The following is a 15,864-nucleotide window of genomic DNA, read 5'->3' as shown; positions in this document are numbered from 1 at the left end:
TTAGGAACTAAATGAAAATCTGCTGAAAAGCCATGCGAAAAACAAAAACAAATGAAGGCGGTATCGCGTGTACCATGTAAAAGCAGACACAACTCTGTGAACTCTGTCTGACCAACCAACCATTTGGCTCAATTTAAAAAAGAAAAAGAAAGGTTCGGTCTACGTGGCTGAGAATATCAATTGGAAAAGGGTCCAAAATTAGCAACAAAACCCTGCGTAACGTTATACTCAGAGCCTTTTCTCCCTTTCTAAAAAAAAGTATTTGTAACAATGCAAAGTCATAAAAAAGGGAGAAAAGAGGAACCTTGCAAATTTTCTCCTGTTCGACTATTTTGAGTCGCTCTATAAGTAGTAGGACCATTTCTTTTTTCACAGATCCAATGACACGCTTCAGTAACACGAAGATAGTCATGGACTCTGGACGCCAATCACACAGTTCCTGCTCCATTCGAACTCTTTTGGGCCTAACCACTGTACTTGTGGTTTTGCTTGCAATTCTTCCCTGTTATCCAACATCGGCCATGTCTGCTCTATCAAGCGATCACCACTCCTCTTGCAATGGGCTTTACGACAAAAGCATTTTTAATCGGCTGAACCGCATTTGCCATGATTGCTCCAGTCTCTATCGCTCACCCGAGTTTCACACACTTTGCAGGTAAATTAGTTTTTGACCCCAACTCGCAAAATTAAATTAATCTTATAGTTGTGTTTTGGTGTATATCCAGGTTGGAATGTTTTACAACTCCTTTCTTCAAGGCTTGTCTCAAAGTCTTGCTTATGGGGGACCAGGATCCAGATTACTCCGAAATGATCGACAAAATTGGCCGCTAAATAACGCAACTTTCAAGATTATAATATCGTGATTAACAGAGCGTGCGCTCCTCCTCTCTAGATCTTATATTACTATGTGCATCAGCCTATTTTATTAGAAATTTCGTCTTTGGGCAACAGTGCGAATTTTCTCCAGTTCCTTACTTCGTGCGTGCAATAACGCACGAAGTATTTTATTTAGACAATCGAAGATAAATAGAACAGTGTTTAATTATCTTAGCAACTACGTTTGTCGTCTTTCTTTCATTTCTCTTGGCTGCTTCACTTACTTTGTTGCTCCAAAATAAAATCTAGTCTACACTTCTGAACTATGTATTAGAAAAGCTAATTACAAATTCTTTCAAAAGAAATAGATAATAACAGGAGCCTTATTTCTTCGGATGAATCTCGTTCAGTTCCCCGGTGAAAACAAAAATTTGGGATGTCGTTTACGGACGTTTATATCCCGTTCGAGATTATCCTAGGGCTTTGCACGTTAACTTGATTTGACATCCTTCATATTTGTAGGTTTCTTTGGATTCACTTGGACAAGATATGGTGCGCAATGCGTAATTTTTTCCCCAGGTTATATAACCACGCATATATAGTGCATCATAGAGATACATGAGAGAGGCAATGTAAACTGTGTAAATGGATTACTACTTTTGATATTGTACGTTATCATTTCTTATCAAAAAATCCCTCTTCTGCTAAGTGAATACTAGATAATGCGTGGACCTTTGATCTCGGCACCTCGATTAAATCCATTTAACCACGCCCGTTCCTACATATTAATTTGGTTATCGCGCCCTTAGTTTTTAAATTTCATATGTCCTGGGGTGACGTGTAGATGGTAAAATTGAAGTGGCTTCAAACAAACGGAAAGTCAATTCTTACTTGCCCCTCGTGAGTTGGTGCGAGTGCACACTCGTCCTCGTGCAATCAGAATGCGTGTATCACGGTAGGGCAGCATACGGCAGCAAACGGGGCAGTCAGTACACGCTTATTAGCAAGGACTCGGCTATGGCCATACTTGTACTTCAAAGGAATTTAAATGTTTTCTGTTTCCTCCCCATTGCTTTTACAACAATATTACCTAACACTGACCATTATGCCAAGAAGGAAAAAAGAATTGCCGAAACCCGGGATCGAACCAGGGACCTTTAGATCTTCAGTCTAACGCTCTCCCAACTGAGCTATTTCGGCGATATAAATAGGTCACTTATTTTTTATGTGTTTGTTGGACAGAATGAGAATCATGAAGAACTAATAAGACTTGCAGTATATTTGGTGTTCCAATTAAAATGATTGAGGGTGAAGGGTTAATAATTCATGTTGATGAGTACAGTAACTATGAGGATCAATTTTTAATATATTCGGAGACATCGTAGAGTGAGATTCATGGTTTTCTTTTCTGTTCACGGACAGTGCCCGTAATAATTTAAGGCAACGTCACGTCAGAAGAATTTGTATTAGTTGTTGCTATTGATTGAGAATCTTCTCTTCGATCTTGAGGTGGCTCTTTTTCCTCTTTTTCATGAATGCAGAACCACGGAAGTGCCTTTTGTAAAGCCTGTTACAAAAGCAAACATTTAAAAAACCTGTTCCTGGACATTTTTTTTGCTAAAACTTACCAGACGATATTTCGGGTGTGAGATGGCGTAAACAACAGGATTGAAGATCGTCGCGCTTTTGGCAATCAGAGCTGGCAAAATGGTGACCAAAGGCGTGATCTTATCCTGATTTCCGACGGCTCCTTGCAAGCAAATGGCAGCGTAAGGTGTCCAAGCAGCTACCCACAGAGAAATGTTCATCATGGCGATTTTGGCGACACGGATCTCAGCGCTCTGGGCAGTCTGGTCGGAATTGGAGCGGAGCGAGGAGACGTTCATCTTTTTGGCCTGCTCACGCAACGCTTTTTCGTGGTGAACGATGGCTCCGACAATGTGGTAATAGCAATAAACGATGATAATGAGTGGGAAGCAGTAGTCATATATACCAACCACAATTGTGGTTGGTTATTACCACGACACCCTATTATCAATCATGTAAACTAACTGGATTATACCGTTTAGGTTTAGACCCACATTGAGGCGATGATTAGGATAACCTCTTACTGATAGGTTAACTTGGATCATGAATTGTATCGTTTAGCCTATAAAGGTATAGCAAATTTGGTGGTCTGGACTACACCTTCAATTAAGCAAGCTTATTGTTTGAGTTTTCAACAAGGGGGTTGGATTTCAGCACAGGATGTAGCTATCCGCGTGTGCTTAACAGGATTTGCAAGGTCAGTTTCTTAGTAATCCATTTTCTTTTCAACGTGACGGTATGGTTTGTACATGAAATGATTCGCCTGTTATCTAAACCCAACAATCTTTTATGGCTATTTTACTTGTTTCGTTTCTTTTCTCAAAAAGATTAACCGCCATTGGATATATTTTATATAATGTAGGACACATCAAATTGACGTCAAGAAGCCAAACAAGAGATTTTTGGTGCGGAACAGAGAACTAGTCGTCCGCATATTTTATCACTATAAAGAGTTTTAGTCTTATTTACACTGCTGTATATAGGGTTGATGAAAAAGAAACAACTTGAAACCTTAAAAGCACGAGCTACTTCAATAGATCTTTGACCAGTGTTACTCGAGCTCAAAGCTAATTGCAAATAATTTCACGTCTGTTTCACCTTGATGATACAAGCCGAAACCATAACGGTGCAACACATTTAGCTCCAAGTGTTCTTTTATTAACTTCCCTGCGCGGCTATTAGCATACTATTACGTAATACCTAGAAATAATTGTCTCATGCAGGGTGTATGGGCTGTTTGCGAGCAACGTGATGAGATCTACATAATGGTAATTAAATATACGAGAACGATGCTGATAAGTAATTAAGTAACAACAATTTATACTTGCTTGGACTATATAGTTTAATCCTATCTCATATTCAATCTCAATCTAGGTTTCGTAGCTACATAGTGGGTAAATATGTGTATGTGTCTTTTGATTTTGTAAACCTTATTGACATAAATACTCAGAATGTGATAAAGAACATTTTACATCATACAAGGTCATATCGGTAGGTACATATCATAAAACAAATAACTAGGCTATACTTCTATTTTCTGGGAAAAGAGTCGTGCGCTGTCAACTCAAAGATATCCCTTTTGATTTAAGCTGAGAAATGATTACTTTTGTTATAGGCTGCTGGTTGAATTGACAGTACAATATATAGAAAGCCAGCTCATTAAAAGTACAAACTATAATATAAGGATGCGTTTAAATTGATTGGAAAACAGGGCGCGGTTAACAGAAACACCTTGATGCCCATAAAAAGACCTGACGAAAGGTTGCCAAACTTACGCGCGTATAAAGGTACAGTAGACATTTCCCCTTTGATATAATTGAAGTAGAATCGAGTAGAATTTCGTTTGGTTAAATTTAGTAGTTTCGAACCGGAGAGAGTAAAATTAAGGGTGAAAGAAGATATGCCATTCAAATTTCGTTTAGCTAGTCGCAGACGTGCAGGCGGATCCCTGCGATTGCGTGTCTCCTCCAGATGATGCTGGTGGAGCGGTCTCGTTAATGCAGAACCATGGAACCGTTTTCTGCAGAGCCTGGAAAACGTAACACGTATTAACTTTGAATATTAATTATTCTCTTGAATTTTTATTGATTGTCCTACCAGACGATATTTCGGATGCGAAATGGCGTAGATAATAGGATTAAAGATCGAAGCGCTTTTGGCAATCAGAGCTGGTAAAATGGTGACCAAAGGCGTGATCGTATCCTGATTTCCGACGGCTCCCTGCAAGCAAATGGCGGCGTAAGGTGTCCAAGCAGCTACCCACAGAGAAATGTTCATCATGGCGATTTTGGCGACACGGATCTCGGCGCTCTGGGCAGTCTGGTCGGAATTGGAACGGAGCGAGGAGACGTTCATCTTTTTGGCCTGCTCACGCAACGCTTTTTCGTGGTGAACGATGGCTCCGACAATGTGGTAATAGCAATAAACGATGATAATGAGTGGGAAGCAGTAGTCAAAGACAAACAAGCAGCAAGTGAAGGAAATAGTCTGCAAGTCAATTAAATCATTTCAAATTTGTTTTCTAGACAAAGGCCATAATTGTGTTTGTTAGGTCATTTACCGCCGTGTCACGCGTGAGGTAGTCAAATGAGCAGGAATCTAAAATGCCTTCCGGAATGTATTTTCCCCATCCGACGAAGGGAGGGATGCTCCAGCCAATAGCGTAAACCCAGCAAAAGAGAATGAACAATGCTGCTCTGCCTGCAAATTTTAATCAAGTTAATTTCCACATGGCAAATTATCATCCATTTATTTATTTAGAACTTACCGAATGTCATTCGTGTTCCATTCATCCCATTGACGATAACGTTGTAGCGATCGTAGCTGATGGCGGCCATGGTGCAGATGCTGCAGAGACCGAAAATTGATCCGGTGCAAGCGTAAAGCTCACAGAATAAAGGCCCAAACAGCCAGACTCCCCCATTGAAGCAGTTGAGGACAAACATGGGGAATTGCGTAATCATCATGCACACGTCGGAAAAAGCCAAATTTACCACAAACATATTCGCCGGAGTTCTTAAATCCTTAGTCTTCATAAACAGATGAAGAACCAAAGAGTTTCCTATCAAAAACATAAATCCAAATTTGTTTTTATTTCATTCAAAATTGTATAGGGAAACAACAACAATAAGTGTAACACCCACCAGTGATGGAAGTGATTCCCAAAACAATGTAGATGAGACCCTGAATTTTTTGGAACAGAAAAGTTTGATTAATTTGAATCATGCAAATTGGAAAGGGAAAATTACTACTACTCACCAATAGGTAGTGCCACATTGGATTGACTGGAGGGAATTTCTTCCAGTGGGGATGGATCATTTCCAACATGTCTTCTGGAACTGTGTCGATAATGGATGCACCGGGAGGAAAGCCCCAGACTAGTGGGGGCTTTCCTGCTGAGCGATAAGCTACAGAAGCATTCAGTAGTAAATTCTCCATCTCGAATAATGAAGATGTTGCTTCCGTCTTTTATGTGAGTGTTATATAATATCCGCCAACTTTCTTCGGAGTAGACCGCCGGGAAGCTAGGTGTTCAACTTCTACCTCGTAAATGGGCTTGTCCTGCGGTATCCTACGGTTATTGTGTCCTTAAGTACTACCCCGCAACTCATTGTCTTTCTAATTCCCCTCAAATTATGTCTTGAGAAACATTTGAGTGGCTTCTCATTGACACGCGCCGTGTTGAAAAGAAAAATGAACGCCGCTCATAAAGAATTGCAATATGTTCTAATTGAGTTAGTTGCCACCTATAGTGATGAGGAACTGTGGGGAAAATACTTCCAATAGATGGGCGTTGAGACTATATAGTGCGGGCGTGACAGCACATTATATCGCCACACCTAAAAATATTAAAAGTTGTCGATATATTTTGAAGTGACAATGTAGCCATATACGGACTATAGCTTTTCTTTCTATTTCTTGTGTGTTTCAAGTAGGGTAACTTCCCCATAGGTAGGATAACCCCTTATTGCATGGTCTCATTATTGGCCAGTTTTTTTATGGTACTGATGGAATGAGGATCCAGTGGTGAGAATCCTATATGGCCTCTTCAATTATGGCGCGATTTTTTGTTGTTGTTGTCAGTAGCAGTTTTGCTTAGATTTCTTACGAATCAAATTGGAAGAAATATGTACACCGTGCTGTATGCGCGAATTATATAATTCTGTACTTATACTGACTCGCTTGGCGCACCAAGGTGACCTAGACGATGTGTATTGCAACGTGACCATATTCAAGATTACACAAGTATACACTTATGGAGTGTTTCTTTTGCAAAAGATTTTTGTCCTGCCTCATAAAAAGCCAGTCTCCAATGAGTTTTGCAGAATCCTTGAATTCATTGTCTATCGAAACCAGGTAGAAAATTGAACTATTGAGGATGCTCTTGATTTTAATCTAGGGGTTAATGGGTACGCCTTGTTTCTCTCTCTACAACAGAACTCGGATAGCTAACCGATAAATTTTTTCTCAGCACTGACCATCATCAAAGCTATATTACTTATTTTTTTTTACAAACATAATATCTATAAGTTTATTTAGAAGTAAAGTAGAACAAAAAGAAACTATAGAAAAGCTTTTCTGTTATGTAAACAATGTTTACAAGATTAGATTGTTGTATAAACTGGGGAAAATTCCCGCAATAAAACATAAAGGAAATGAAGAGTCTTGGCTAAAGACCTGTGAAAATTTGTCCACCCCATCAGGTGAAACCCAAGGTGAGACCACAGTTAGACAATTTTATAATAACCGCAGACTCGGATGAAAACAGAAAACTTCCTTATATTAAATACTATACATTGTGTATTGCCTTGATTCATACTTAACTGTGTTAAAATCATTCCTAATTATATGCCAGTTAAGGTCTAAGGTTGCATTCTGCGAAGGTAACTAAAGAATGTGTGTCCGACTTTATGCCTCTACACAAATCAACATCAATTAAGGGACTTTCAAGAAAAAGGTAATTTAAGTTTTCTGGCGTGGACTTGCCCTGGCTGATATCGTAACTTTTCCTTTGCGCTGACACCACGTGAGTGCTGCTGGCTTTTTGAACAATAATCGGATTGAAAAACAAAAAAGACAAAAATAGGGGGGAGGGGGGTAAATAAGTTGAAGCTCGCTGTTTTTAGTCAGGAAAGTAGGTACGGTCGGTATTGTTTCCTGCCGCCTGGTTTTCTTTTAATTCAAAAGGTTTTCAAATGAAAGGCAAAAGGGGCGTATAGAACTAGCGACTTTTTTAAGCTAGACATTCCAAAGTAACCATATAATGCCGAAGTGCTTCATCCGTTGCCAAATTTGGTTTAATATTACTGGGTTGCTAATAATGCAAGAATAAACTTCAATGTGAATCTCAGGAACGATGACGCAAGTGACTATATTTAATTATTAATCAAGAGCCTCTGTTACATTATTAATTGCTTCCGACTGTTGTTTCCATTCACAAATTGGGTGTGAAACAGCAGTAGCAGCAATATTAGAGTTGTGAAAGGGATTACTATGTCAGGGTACTATGTAGGTCCTTCTTTATGGTGCTCAGGTGTACCAGCCGGCACCTATCTGTAATTGGATCAATTGACATAAAACTAGTAAGGCTTATACTCCGCAAATTGTCACGTAGCGCGATGCGTGAATTCGTGATTTATTATTTTCTTTCATGACTATAGAAACGCATAATGGATCAATCCAATTTTATATGACGCAAATGCCTTTTTTTACATTGACTATAAAGTAAAAGAAATGCAAAATTATGCACATTTATACCACTTCTGTAAGGTTACCCAGCAAGATACCCAGAGAACAGCTGAGAAACAGTTCTAATAGGATTTTATCGATTTCAAGACATTCTCCTTACATAACCCACACTTGCATATTAGCACGAATTAAATTAATTGAAACCTTAGCATTGCCGAGACCTTGGCCGAGACTCGATTGACGATCGCACCAACGTGGTTGCTGTGTTTCCTCGCACTTATCCACATTCCAAATTCCCGCTTTTGCTGCCATTCAAAATTTGAATTTAAGTTCCCAAAAATCCCACTTGGTGGCAACTGACGTGTGGCTTGTTCTCTGACGTTCCGAGAAAAAATTGACGAAGTTATGAGGGCGTCCCTAAACTGCGAAAGCGAAACGCGAAACGCGAAACGCCTAAAATGCGAAACAGCTGTGCGAAACGGACCCAAAAGTTGGGACCCTGTTTCGCATTTTAGTCTTTGGGTCCGTACTAAACTGCGAAATCGGTGTTTGCGAAACGTCGCAGTGTAAACGTCTTGGTAGCAGACGACAATGGATGCCGTCAACAAACAAATTGTTAAGAGTTTCAAATTTTCGAGACTTCGAGTTTCGCGCACCTTATGGCTAGTCTATTTGTGTGTTGACCATGAATACGGAATACCTTGAATGCAATATGCAATAGGTGTTTTTAATTAGAAGATTGGTATAAAAAAATTAATGGAACTTCTCGTTCCCATGTATCAGTATCAAATATCAATCAGATTATCATTCTTAATTTTAAGGAAAGTTTTAGCTGATTAAATTTTAGCTTGATTTGGAACATGGTAGCTTTGATTTTTAGCTTGATATAAGGCACTCATACTGTTATGACCGATTATTTCTTTGTGCACGTACCTACTGGTTGATTTAAATTATTTAATGTAATGTATAATCCCTGGGCCATTACCTAATATTTTATTATTTAAAAATATCACCATAACGTGCTGCTCTATGTCTTTCATTAGTTTAATAATCGTAAAATGCGCATTAAAACAAACAGGGGTAGTGGCGAAGAAATCGAATTTGATTGCCCCCCTTCCTCCTTTAATGCCTCATCATAGCGGGAGACAATGAAAAATGGCGGCAATCTCCGTCAATTTGGACCTCTGTGGAGAAAAGGAAAACTTTTTGTTTCGCAAGATGTTTCGCTCTTTAGTATGCCCTCCGGCATTTGGTCCCGCGAAACGGTCCCAAAATTTTGGTCCGTTTCGCACAGCTTTTCCGCATTTTAGGCGTTTCGCGTTTCGCGTTTCGCTTTCGCAGTTTAGGGACGCCCAAGTTATGATGCGTTTCGAAAACTTTGGATAGAATTACAAAAACAACAACTGAATAAAAGTGTTGAACAGTTTCCATTACATGGATTCTTCTTGCTCTATTGATAATGTAACTCCACCAACAAGGCTTTCCAAATGGCGAGAAAAACTATGTTTTTTATACGTGCTGTAATATTCATCTCTCTGATACTAGTCCTGTGGAATTTTTTCTGGGTTTTCAGACTGCAGCAACCCCAACAAATCCCTACTAAAATAGATTCTACTCTTTCCTCTGTGCCTCAATCCATGAGGGATGTAGGGTTTGATACACCCAAGCAACATCCCCATGGAAATGTAAAAATTGAAAAGCCCCAAGAAATTCACATAGCTGCAGTTGTCTGTGGGAATCGAACAAATGAAACAATAGTTATGATCAAATCTGCCTTGATTAGGAGTAGTATCTTCATCAAATTTATACTATTTGCCGATGATGCTGCAACTTCCTCCTTAAATGGAACAGTCAAACTCTGGCCTGACAAAGTTTTAAACCGTATGTCTCTTGATCTCCGCCCCATAACTTTTCCTGCTGACAAGGCTGAAGAATGGAAGAAACTATTCAAACCGTGTGCCTCTCAAAGACTTTTCCTTCCGGTGAGTTTATGATAACGTTTTGTGTACATTGCATCAGTATTAAATTTTGATATTTTTCTCATCTTTTCCTTTTAGAGTTTGCTGCAAGATGTGGATTCTGTATTATACATGGATACTGACACAATTTTCCTCACTTCCCCATTGAATGTGTGGGAACATTTTAATAAAATGGATGAAATGCAGATGGCTGCTGTTGCCCCTGAGCATGAAGATTTCTCGACTGGGTGGTATAACAGATTTGCAAGACATCCTTACTATGGAAATTTGGGTAGTGTGTTATTATTGAAAGTTTCAGCTTGAAATTTTACTGATTTTCAAGTATATTCATTTTGAATTTTATTAGGTGTAAATTCTGGAGTGATGTTGATGAATTTGACAAGAATGCGGCACTTTGGTTGGGAAAAATATGTCGTTCCCATATATCATGAGTATAAAAGCAAAATAGTATGGGGAGACCAAGACATCATTAATATTGTCTTCCATTTTCACCCCGAAAAGCTTTACGTTTATCCTTGCCACTACAACTACCGTCCAGACCATTGGTGAGATATACCGTATTTGAATGTTTGTTTTTTCATTCACGGAATACGAGTTTGTATCATCTCCTTTCTAGTATGTACATGAGCGTTTGTAAGACAGCTGAAGAACAAGGTATACATGTTCTCCACGGAAACAGAGGTAGCTTCCATAACAAGAAACAGCCGGCGTTCAAGGCTGTGTATGCTTCTATTGAACAGGTATAAGAGTTAAACCAATCGCAATAAAAAAATTCTTATTTCCCCCTTAACATTTTTAACTTTATTATAGTATTCGTTCGGTGAAGATTTGCAAACATTGTTGACCAATATGAAAAAGAGCCTTACAGAAACTGTGGATACCAATTGCGGAAAATTAATGACTTCTTTGCCAAAACTCCTGAAGATTTAATTGACAATCCCGGATGGAGGAGAGGATTGTTCCTGAAAGAGTCTCAGCGTAATAGTAGACGGATAAAGTCGCACGTATACTTAATAATTTTTTAAATACCTTATTATTGTAGCATGTGTTAGATTCATGCCATTTTATCACTTTGCTAGTCCAATCAAATCCAAGCTTTATTGAATATTGGAGTTGGTGTTACATATTACAGTGACATGGAAGCAAAAATCTATTGGAATTTAAAAAAATATTCGTCTTAGATTTATTGTGTTGCACGTACCTGAGCGTAATACGTATAGGAGATCAAATTTTTGCGACCCCCTTATTTTCTTTAATAACCCATCTCCTTCCTCACAGAGAGATTAAATAGAAGAAAGGCTTCTAACTTAAACGCAGTCGAGTGAAAAATAAGAATGCGAACACATTATAAAAAAGTTTAAAACTAGAGAAGGTAAAATATAAATATGTAAAAGTAAGCCTACCAAAACTTGAGACGGAGACTAATATGCTTTTTTGAGGTTTAACCGAACAATTTAACTTCAAACGCCCTAAGCACTTCTTGAGTTCTTGCAATTCACAGAAGCCATTTGTTTTTCGATGCGTAGTTGTATTGCGCCGCATTTTTTAATTCTGCCAGGCCTGTCAGGCCCAAACGGCTTCGGAAATTTTTTTTATCGTTAGCCTACCGACATAGTTTTAGCAGGGCATCTAAGGAGCTTTTCACGTTAAATGTTATTCCACGCTTATGCTTCCTTTGCAATAGTTTAAGAGTTGGCCTCTGCGACAGCTTTATCACCACTTTGCTTCTATGTTCTATCCATCAATGACTTGTTGTTCTTGTTGGCATTACTATGGCTTTTGCTGTTTGTCCGTGTATCATCTAAAAATTCGCAAGTATTTGCCCACTGGCTGTCTGTAAGTCTGAAAACCTTTTGAATGGAAGTACTACTCAAGTGTTTTAGGAAATGCTTGTAATCCTGTTACTTAAAGGCTGAAATGAAAGGTTGAGAGGTCGTTTTCACATGACAAAGGTTTTAGAAATATGTACAGTATGTTTCAATTCCATTCTAACCTGTGGGTTGAATTTTATATCCCAAACACACGGATCATTTTATTCGTCAAAACTTGTAGGGTCTCGAAAGTCACACCTAGTTCTATACAAACATCGCATTTTGGGTTGATGCTATTTTGAAAAGTAACCAGTGCTCTGAATTGGCAAAATGGAGAAACCATTGTAAGCTCACTCAAGCTACACGCTCTACAAGTGTCATAATCCTACCGTGCGCGATGTCCCGTTTGTCCCTTGTATCTATACCTACTTGAAGCATTGCACGATGAAGCCAATTATACTAAGTAGAGTTTGATTTACCATTTCTAAACAAATAACGAACACGCAAAGAATGCTGCCTAGTGTTGCAGCAACTTTGATAATAACTTGGTGGCATGTTAAGTTGTAATTAAAATAGATAGAAAGGAAAATACGAAGGCTTAATGCTACTGTTCAAGCGCTTGGAAAAAATGAGACAGAATAAAAGGCAATCGATATTGTTCATGCTTGGGTAGTGTATTAACGATTTTCAATAAAGTCTAACGTACGGGGTTGTTATAATACGATGAGTATGTAAATGTATGGCATGTTGATCGATTTTTCGTGATGACGATAAGACGATGACTAACTTGACAATTAACTTTAGCTGTCGAATATCATACAAAAAAATATGGTTGAAATTAACATATTTCTGAGAAAGAGACGTAATCGATGGCTCGATGGAGTCTTCATTCTTCGAATACGCTGTGAAGGAAAAGCTAGAAAATGATCTTATTAAATAAGAACATCAATGAACAATGCCATGAGGTATACAATATAATAGGTACAGACAATCAAACTTTTTGCATAGTAGAGCACTGATCCAACTCTAACAAATTCATTAATATTTCCGTTTAAATAACAAACAATTCATTCTACTTCTGGATTAAAAAAAATATATATTATTATTATTGCCTTGAATCCGATTTCCTTTTAATGAGTTTTCTTGCATAGTGTCAAACCGTGAAGAAGAGTGATGGAGCGCGAATATAATTAAGTATCCGAACTAATAATTCTCGATATTGCTTATCGTTTTTAGGCCTGGTCAGTTGAAGTTGTACAAGCGGATCCTTGCGACTGTGTGTCTCCTTTAGTATTCGAAGGTTGCTCGTTGATGCAGAACCAGGGAATCTCCTTTTGCAGAGCCTGCAAGAAATTGATTTGAATGAAAGACTTTATCCGCCAAACTATTTATAGTGTGCGATCTTACCACACGATATTTGGGATGTGAAATGGCGTAGATGATTGGGTTGGCGATCGAAGCACACTTGCAAATCAGAGCTGGCAAGATGGTGACCAAAGGCGTGATTTTATCCTGGTCGCCGAAAGCTCCTCGCAAAACGATGGCCGCATAAGGTGTCCACATGCCAATCCACAGAGTGATGTTCATCATGGCGACTTTGGCGACACGGATCTCGGCACTCTGGGCGTTCTGGTCGACATTGGAACGAAGAGAAGTGACGTTCATCTTCTTGGCCTGCTCACGCAGCGCTTCTTCGTGATGCATAATGGCCTTGACGATGTGATAGTAGCAGAAAGTGATGATGAGAAGGGGCGTGCAATAGTTGGAGACGAACAGGCAGCAAGTGTACGATACAGTCTGTTTTGGAATGAATAATGTATAGGTATTTGAAGATTTAAAATCAAAAGTTTGCTGCTTCATTCATCTTATAGTACCGAAGAATCGCGAGTCAGGTAATCAAAAGAGCACGAATCTAGAATTCCTTCCGGAATGAATCTTCCCCAACCGAGGAAGGGAAGAATGCTCCAGCCGATTGCGTAAGTCCAGCAAAAGAGCAGCAATGCAGCAGCTCTGCCTGCATTTGTAAATTTTAGTTTTCTAATTTAGTTTAAACCTTTTTTATTTTAGTTATAGGCATAAAAGAAACGGAAAAACAGCTTACCGTAAGTCATAGGGGTCCCTTTCATGCCATGGACGATAACGTTGTAACGATCGTAGCTGATGGCGGCCATGGTGCAGATGCTGCCAAGACCGAAGATGGACCCGGTGCAGGCGTAGAGTTCACACATGAAAGGGCCAAAGATCCAGACACCTCCGCTGAAGCAGTTGAAGAAAAACATGGGGAATTGCGAGATCATCATGCCCAGATCGGAGACGGCCAAGTTGACGACGAACATGTTGGCAGGAGTTTTCAACTCCTTGGTTTTCAAAAACAGATGGAGAACCAAGGAGTTCCCTATAACATTGAGGAGCAAAGCGGACATGAAGTTGACTCTATTTTAAAAAAGGAAATATCGAGAAATGTGTAGTTTATACCTGTGATGGAGGTAATACCCAAGAAGAAGTACGCAATTCCCTATTTCAAAATCAAATGTGAATTGGACAAACTAATAATTAAGAATAGAACTTACCAATATGTAGTGCCACATTGGGTTCACTGGAGGGAACTTTTTCCAGTGAGGGTGAATCATTTCCAGCATGTCTTCTGGAACCGTGTCCATAAGTGATGCGCCGGCAGGAAAGCCCCAGACAAGTTCCGTCTTACGGTGAGCAAAAGTAGCGTTCGACAGAATTTCCATCTTGGTTGTTTTTATTGATCGAATATCAGAGGAGTAAATTCAAAATGAGGAGTCAAAAGTAAAGGTCACCTCTACTCTGGATCTACTCAGTGAATGAGCTCGCTCTTCGTTCTCCCTGGATATTGCATCCTTAAATACTGGTCCCTGCGAGGTGCATTTTGCCGCCTTAACTTTTATCGGGGAAACCTTTGAATGGCACCTCGCCGCTTGCGTACGTGCCATCACATTAAAGTTGTTTCCGATGTTATATTTCTAATGCAGTTAGCATGCGGTAAGTGTCGGATAGCCGAGGAAAAGATTCCCTGAAGGGTTGCATCTACACTTCTTTTTAAGAAATGATTCGTCATGCTTGAAGGCGTAAACATTTTTCATCCCTGTTTTTGACGAAGATAATCTTGTAAAATTTCATCTTACATAAGAGAAACCGTTTTATTGATAATGTCTAATATCACTTCTAACTGCACAGATTAAATTCAGTGATGCCTACGTAATTTGAAAGGAGTAAAATGTCAGCATTTATACAATGAGAAGAGCCAATCACTTTTTTTTTCAAGCTAAATTGTTTCTGGAATTCATTTCCATGAAGAACGACAGAGAGAAGAGCGACATACTTCCTCATACACAATATGGCTTACAGTGATTACGTAACGTAGAGCCAAGTCCATCGTCATATCACCCTTCATCTTTTTCTCAGTGTTCCAGTTCGCGCTCCGAGTGGTATAATTGGATTTCTTGCAAGTGCGTCCGTACGCCCAAGATTATGATGCATAGGATTTATATTCGTTAGAGCCTAGCCTGCAGTTTAACCAGGTAACACCCACATGATTAACTATAGCTAATCAGCTATAATGATTAGCAAACGTGTTCCGCCATCACCCATTTTATTGGCACCATCGTCACTATTCCAGTTATTAAGAGTTTTGGACAATTTTAATCCCGCGCCATTGAAATTCCATTCACAAAACAATTTGCGTCTCGCTGGTGTACACAGCGGGTACTTCTACGGAACGATGTTCTTATAATTGGATCACCTTACATAAACTATTGGGCCAGTGATATGTATCATAGGAAATCATTTCTGGTGTTTGCCGGGGCAATGCAGAAAATTTAAATGGTTTCAAATTTTAAGCCATATTTCTTCTTATTTATTTCAACTCCTTCCTTAACAATAGTTTATTAAATTAGCTTCAGATGGTATACTATATGTATTGAAGCAGAAAACATATCACGACCAATCATTTATTA

At 39.0% G+C, this 15,864-nt stretch overlaps 5 protein-coding genes and 1 non-coding gene across 6 annotated transcripts; 2 read left to right on the top strand and 4 right to left on the bottom strand.

Moving 5' to 3' along the window:
• Positions 1 to 348: 348 nt before the first annotated feature.
• LOC124196510 (crustacean hyperglycemic hormone-like) lies at positions 349 to 1,139 on the top strand. The gene is made up of 2 exons (XM_046591629.1): positions 349 to 655; positions 726 to 1,139. The coding sequence occupies exons 1-2, from the start codon at positions 381 to 383 to the stop codon at positions 829 to 831; spliced, it is 381 nt and encodes a 126-aa protein (XP_046447585.1). The 5' UTR covers positions 349 to 380; the 3' UTR covers positions 832 to 1,139.
• An 804-nt stretch (positions 1,140 to 1,943) lies between these two features.
• On the bottom strand, positions 1,944 to 2,016 carry Trnaf-gaa. Its single transcript has one exon. It is a non-coding gene; the product is annotated as a tRNA-Phe (tRNA).
• A 61-nt stretch (positions 2,017 to 2,077) lies between these two features.
• LOC124196151 (compound eye opsin BCRH1-like) lies at positions 2,078 to 2,804 on the bottom strand (the record flags this gene model as incomplete). Its single annotated transcript, XM_046590966.1, has 2 exons — positions 2,078 to 2,383; positions 2,445 to 2,804. Coding segments are annotated over 2 exons (492 nt in total), but the record flags the coding sequence as incomplete, so codon positions are not given.
• A 916-nt stretch (positions 2,805 to 3,720) lies between these two features.
• On the bottom strand, positions 3,721 to 5,979 carry LOC124196509 (compound eye opsin BCRH2-like). The gene is made up of 6 exons (XM_046591628.1): positions 5,662 to 5,979; positions 5,547 to 5,586; positions 5,171 to 5,464; positions 4,964 to 5,103; positions 4,501 to 4,890; positions 3,721 to 4,432 (listed from the first exon to the last, which is right to left on the bottom strand). The coding sequence occupies exons 1-6, from the start codon at positions 5,839 to 5,841 to the stop codon at positions 4,322 to 4,324; spliced, it is 1,155 nt and encodes a 384-aa protein (XP_046447584.1). The 5' UTR covers positions 5,842 to 5,979; the 3' UTR covers positions 3,721 to 4,321.
• Positions 5,980 to 9,449: 3,470 nt separating this feature from the next.
• LOC124196098 (glucoside xylosyltransferase 2-like) lies at positions 9,450 to 11,175 on the top strand. Its single transcript, XM_046590911.1, has 5 exons — positions 9,450 to 10,073; positions 10,149 to 10,341; positions 10,417 to 10,615; positions 10,687 to 10,810; positions 10,881 to 11,175. Exons 1-5 carry the CDS (start codon positions 9,579 to 9,581, stop codon positions 10,998 to 11,000), a joined length of 1,131 nt encoding a protein of 376 aa, XP_046446867.1. The 5' UTR covers positions 9,450 to 9,578; the 3' UTR covers positions 11,001 to 11,175.
• A 1,359-nt stretch (positions 11,176 to 12,534) lies between these two features.
• Positions 12,535 to 14,816, bottom strand: LOC124196096 (compound eye opsin BCRH2-like). Its single transcript, XM_046590909.1, has 6 exons — positions 14,452 to 14,816; positions 14,357 to 14,396; positions 13,983 to 14,276; positions 13,756 to 13,895; positions 13,289 to 13,678; positions 12,535 to 13,224 (listed from the first exon to the last, which is right to left on the bottom strand). Exons 1-6 carry the CDS (start codon positions 14,617 to 14,619, stop codon positions 13,114 to 13,116), a joined length of 1,143 nt encoding a protein of 380 aa, XP_046446865.1. The 5' UTR covers positions 14,620 to 14,816; the 3' UTR covers positions 12,535 to 13,113.
• Positions 14,817 to 15,864: the final 1,048 nt, after the last annotated feature.

This window comes from Daphnia pulex, chromosome 6 (genome assembly GCF_021134715.1).
Source record: "Daphnia pulex isolate KAP4 chromosome 6, ASM2113471v1".
NCBI classification, from domain to species: domain Eukaryota; kingdom Metazoa; phylum Arthropoda; class Branchiopoda; order Diplostraca; family Daphniidae; genus Daphnia; species Daphnia pulex.
Note: the sequence above shows the minus strand (reverse complement) of the source record. Positions and strands in the feature narration are given on the sequence as shown.

What these genes read in the sequence shown, in the direction of transcription:
- LOC124196510 (XM_046591629.1), top strand. Translation starts at nt 381, where the DNA reads ATGACACGCTTCAGTAACACGAAGATAGTCATGGACTCTGGACGCCAA. An exon ending in GAGTTTCACACACTTTGCAG is followed by an intron (nt 656 to 725) that starts GTAAATTAGTTT and finishes GTGTATATCCAG; the next exon opens with GTTGGAATGTTTTACAACTC.
- LOC124196509 (XM_046591628.1), bottom strand. Translation starts at nt 5,841, where the DNA reads ATGGAGAATTTACTACTGAATGCTTCTGTAGCTTATCGCTCAGCAGGA. An exon ending in CAATGTGGCACTACCTATTG is followed by an intron (nt 5,587 to 5,661) that starts GTGAGTAGTAGT and finishes CAAAAAATTCAG; the next exon opens with GGTCTCATCTACATTGTTTT. An exon ending in GGGAATCACTTCCATCACTG is followed by an intron (nt 5,465 to 5,546) that starts GTGGGTGTTACA and finishes TGTTTTTGATAG; the next exon opens with GAAACTCTTTGGTTCTTCAT.
- LOC124196098 (XM_046590911.1), top strand. Translation starts at nt 9,579, where the DNA reads ATGGCGAGAAAAACTATGTTTTTTATACGTGCTGTAATATTCATCTCT. An exon ending in CTCAAAGACTTTTCCTTCCG is followed by an intron (nt 10,074 to 10,148) that starts GTGAGTTTATGA and finishes TTTTCCTTTTAG; the next exon opens with AGTTTGCTGCAAGATGTGGA. An exon ending in AACTACCGTCCAGACCATTG is followed by an intron (nt 10,616 to 10,686) that starts GTGAGATATACC and finishes TCTCCTTTCTAG; the next exon opens with TATGTACATGAGCGTTTGTA.
- LOC124196096 (XM_046590909.1), bottom strand. Translation starts at nt 14,619, where the DNA reads ATGGAAATTCTGTCGAACGCTACTTTTGCTCACCGTAAGACGGAACTT. An exon ending in GGGTATTACCTCCATCACAG is followed by an intron (nt 14,277 to 14,356) that starts GTATAAACTACA and finishes TCAATGTTATAG; the next exon opens with GGAACTCCTTGGTTCTCCAT. An exon ending in CACATCCCAAATATCGTGTG is followed by an intron (nt 13,225 to 13,288) that starts GTAAGATCGCAC and finishes AATTTCTTGCAG; the next exon opens with GCTCTGCAAAAGGAGATTCC.